Here is a 2,719-nt window from a genome sequence, read left to right as displayed (position 1 = left end):
TGCGTCTCTGATTAGAAATTGCCATGTCCTCACTTTCATCCTGGTGAGCTGAAAGTCTTTTCTTCATTCCTGGTGTCCCTCTTTCCATCACTGCAACCACATCTGTCTCTGTACACCCAGCTGGTGGCTGGATCTGTGTTGGACTCTCTGAATGGAACACTTCTCTCTGATAGTTGGGAGAGATTTTTCCAAAATCAGCAGGAAATGCACTGGAGGATTTCGTGGATTGTAACATGGACATTCACCTCCAGGGATACTCAGAATTTCAGAACCTCTTAGTGCCATTTGAAATCTCTCTTCTCATGTAGTAGGAAAATTATCCACACCTTTGTGTTTGGACGCTGTTCCAGTGGCTATACTATATGTTACCGTTCAGAGATGAGATTTGATCTAAGAAGAGTTGAACGACAGAAATACATAGCAAAGACAATGTCAACAATGGCTTAAGTCCAAACCTGTTTTTTAAAATCCTTAATTGTCTTGTAACTTTTCTTGCATTGATATCCTTCACTTTGCATTTTAATCACTGAGTACATCAACAGAATATTAATCACATAAAATGTAATTTGTGCAGTTGGAATTTCATAGTAGAGGAAACGTATTGCAGAATATGGTCCATGTCATGGAGCGTTAGAAGTATTTATGGAAGAATCAGCAGAGAGGAAGAATCCAGGATTTTACCCTCAGTAATTGCCATATCCAGAGCTGCAACGAAATGAGAGTTGGTTGAAATGCAAAGTGGAAAAAAATATTTTTATTGTATTGGGCTCAATAAACTAAATGAAAATATCTTTTATTCACGTAATCTCACAAGTCTTCAAATTTGTGCGCATTTTTATAAAAGTTCCTAGGAAGTTTCTCGAGCCTTAGAATAGAAGATCTCAGCACAACAGAAAAATTATCAGTAATGATAATCACAGAAATACACTACCTATATCAAAGTCAGAGTAGTTTACAGAGAGGGTGGGTATTTGTGGGGTAAGAAAATATCATTATGTGACAACCAAAGTGCTGATGACGTACTACAAATGTGTACTTTGTTGTATTGTCTGCCAATTACCTACTACATAACAGAACTGATATGTAGATAAGAGGTGCAAACAGAAATAATAGTAGAAATACAGAAAAGTATATCCCTGACATTGCAAATCCATTTCCAGCACAGGGCAAGAAGACCTTGATGTTGCTGCAGTGAAACTCAGTTATTTGGCCACTGATTCTGTAGAAGATGAAACAGGCCCTACGTAATCAGAATTATAAAATACCTACTCTCTCTCTGCTCAGCTGTAAACATGATTTTAATTTAAACTCATTTACTCCAGGAAAAAGTTTTGAAACTTACCTTAATTCTGGAGTCTTCTGGTGAGTTTGTCAATGAGGACGAAACATCTGAATATTTCCTTGCGAATGATCTCCCAGGCACACAGGCTGTATTGCTTCTCTTTAAGGAAAGAGTCTATCCTCTGAAAGTATTGTTTCACGCTCCAGATGGTGAACTGGAGGTCCTCATTTTCTGGGTTGGTCATTTCCTTCTCCATGTGTACTGTCAAACATGTCTCCAGCCTCTGAACTTGTTGGTAAAGTCCATTTTGGAACCTGTCTATGGAAGCCCCATCCCAGGCACTTTGGGTGAGGTTTTTGCTAAAGATGTTGAGGATCTCTTGGAGGATCTCTTGGATAGCCACATTGGCATTCTCCTTTTGGGGCATGGGAAGTTGAACAAATGCTGCTCTTTCATGTAAGCATTGTGCAATGGAATTTCTGCTCATTTTCTCCAGAAGCTCTAAGCTTTCTTTGTTCACCTTGTTTTGCTGGAAATGAAGCATGGTACAGAGCTGAGCTGAGATTTCTGTGGAGAAGAGCAGTAGGAGGCAAATGTGGAGTAAACACTTGCTGGTCATGATGATACTTGTACGGTCCTTTGCCTTGTCTGGAGCCTTGAGACTGGAGTTTGTTGAAGGTGCTATGTAGACTGCAGTGGAGTTCCTTCATGTCTCTGAATTTAAATATTGTGCTGAAGAATTTTTCTTTCATCATTTTCTGATTTTCAAGAATTTCCCTCCTGGTAGCATCAGATTTTTCCTTTTTTATTGAATTTACCCTTTTCTGGTTCTTTTACCACATTGCCTCCCTTTTGCACTTCTCTGAAAGTGACCACAAATGACAATACACAGCCCTGCAAACACCTGGTGGATGTACTTTACATAAACGCTTTTCATGGTACATTTATTTAAAGGTATAATTTAATAAGATCATCTACAATTCAGAAGTAGTAGAACTCTCCCTGTTCATCAAACTCTGCACTTATGATTCATAATCTCTTGCATTTGACAAACCAACATATTGAAGTTTTTAATAGCTCAGGTATAGTTAACGTGTGAGGCACGGAGGAAGTTGGAGTAAAGAATCCGACCTGTGGGGCTCTGGAACAATTTGTATAGTTTGAGTGTGGACAGCAGTTGAACCAAACAGTAAATCCTGTACATGATGAAAACCACTTCAAGCCTGGGGGTGTTTCAGCACCTATATTAGCGATCCCAACACTATTGGTAAATTCCATATTTAACCATGCCCTCTGGAAAGCCCACTTAATATACAAGCACCATAAAATATAATTATGTTCCTTTTGAGAAACCATAGCAGATAGGACATGTGCTCTGAGAGAATGGAACCTCTTTGTGTTTTCTGTTCATTTCCACATTTGAATATACATAGTGTA

At 38.8% G+C, this 2,719-nt stretch overlaps 1 protein-coding gene across 1 annotated transcript; it reads right to left on the bottom strand.

Moving 5' to 3' along the window:
* Nucleotides 1-1,343: 1,343 nt before the first annotated feature.
* Nucleotides 1,344-1,901, bottom strand: LOC142013060 (interferon beta-like). The gene has a single exon (XM_074994108.1). It carries the CDS (start codon nucleotides 1,899-1,901, stop codon nucleotides 1,344-1,346), a length of 558 nt encoding a protein of 185 aa, XP_074850209.1.
* Nucleotides 1,902-2,719: the final 818 nt, after the last annotated feature.

This window comes from Carettochelys insculpta, chromosome 5 (genome assembly GCF_033958435.1).
Source record: "Carettochelys insculpta isolate YL-2023 chromosome 5, ASM3395843v1, whole genome shotgun sequence".
In the NCBI taxonomy this organism is placed as follows: domain Eukaryota; kingdom Metazoa; phylum Chordata; order Testudines; family Carettochelyidae; genus Carettochelys; species Carettochelys insculpta.
Note: the sequence above shows the minus strand (reverse complement) of the source record. Positions and strands in the feature narration are given on the sequence as shown.

Coding starts and splice junctions, on each gene's coding strand:
- LOC142013060 (XM_074994108.1), bottom strand. CDS start 1,901: ATGACCAGCAAGTGTTTACTCCACATTTGCCTCCTACTGCTCTTCTCC.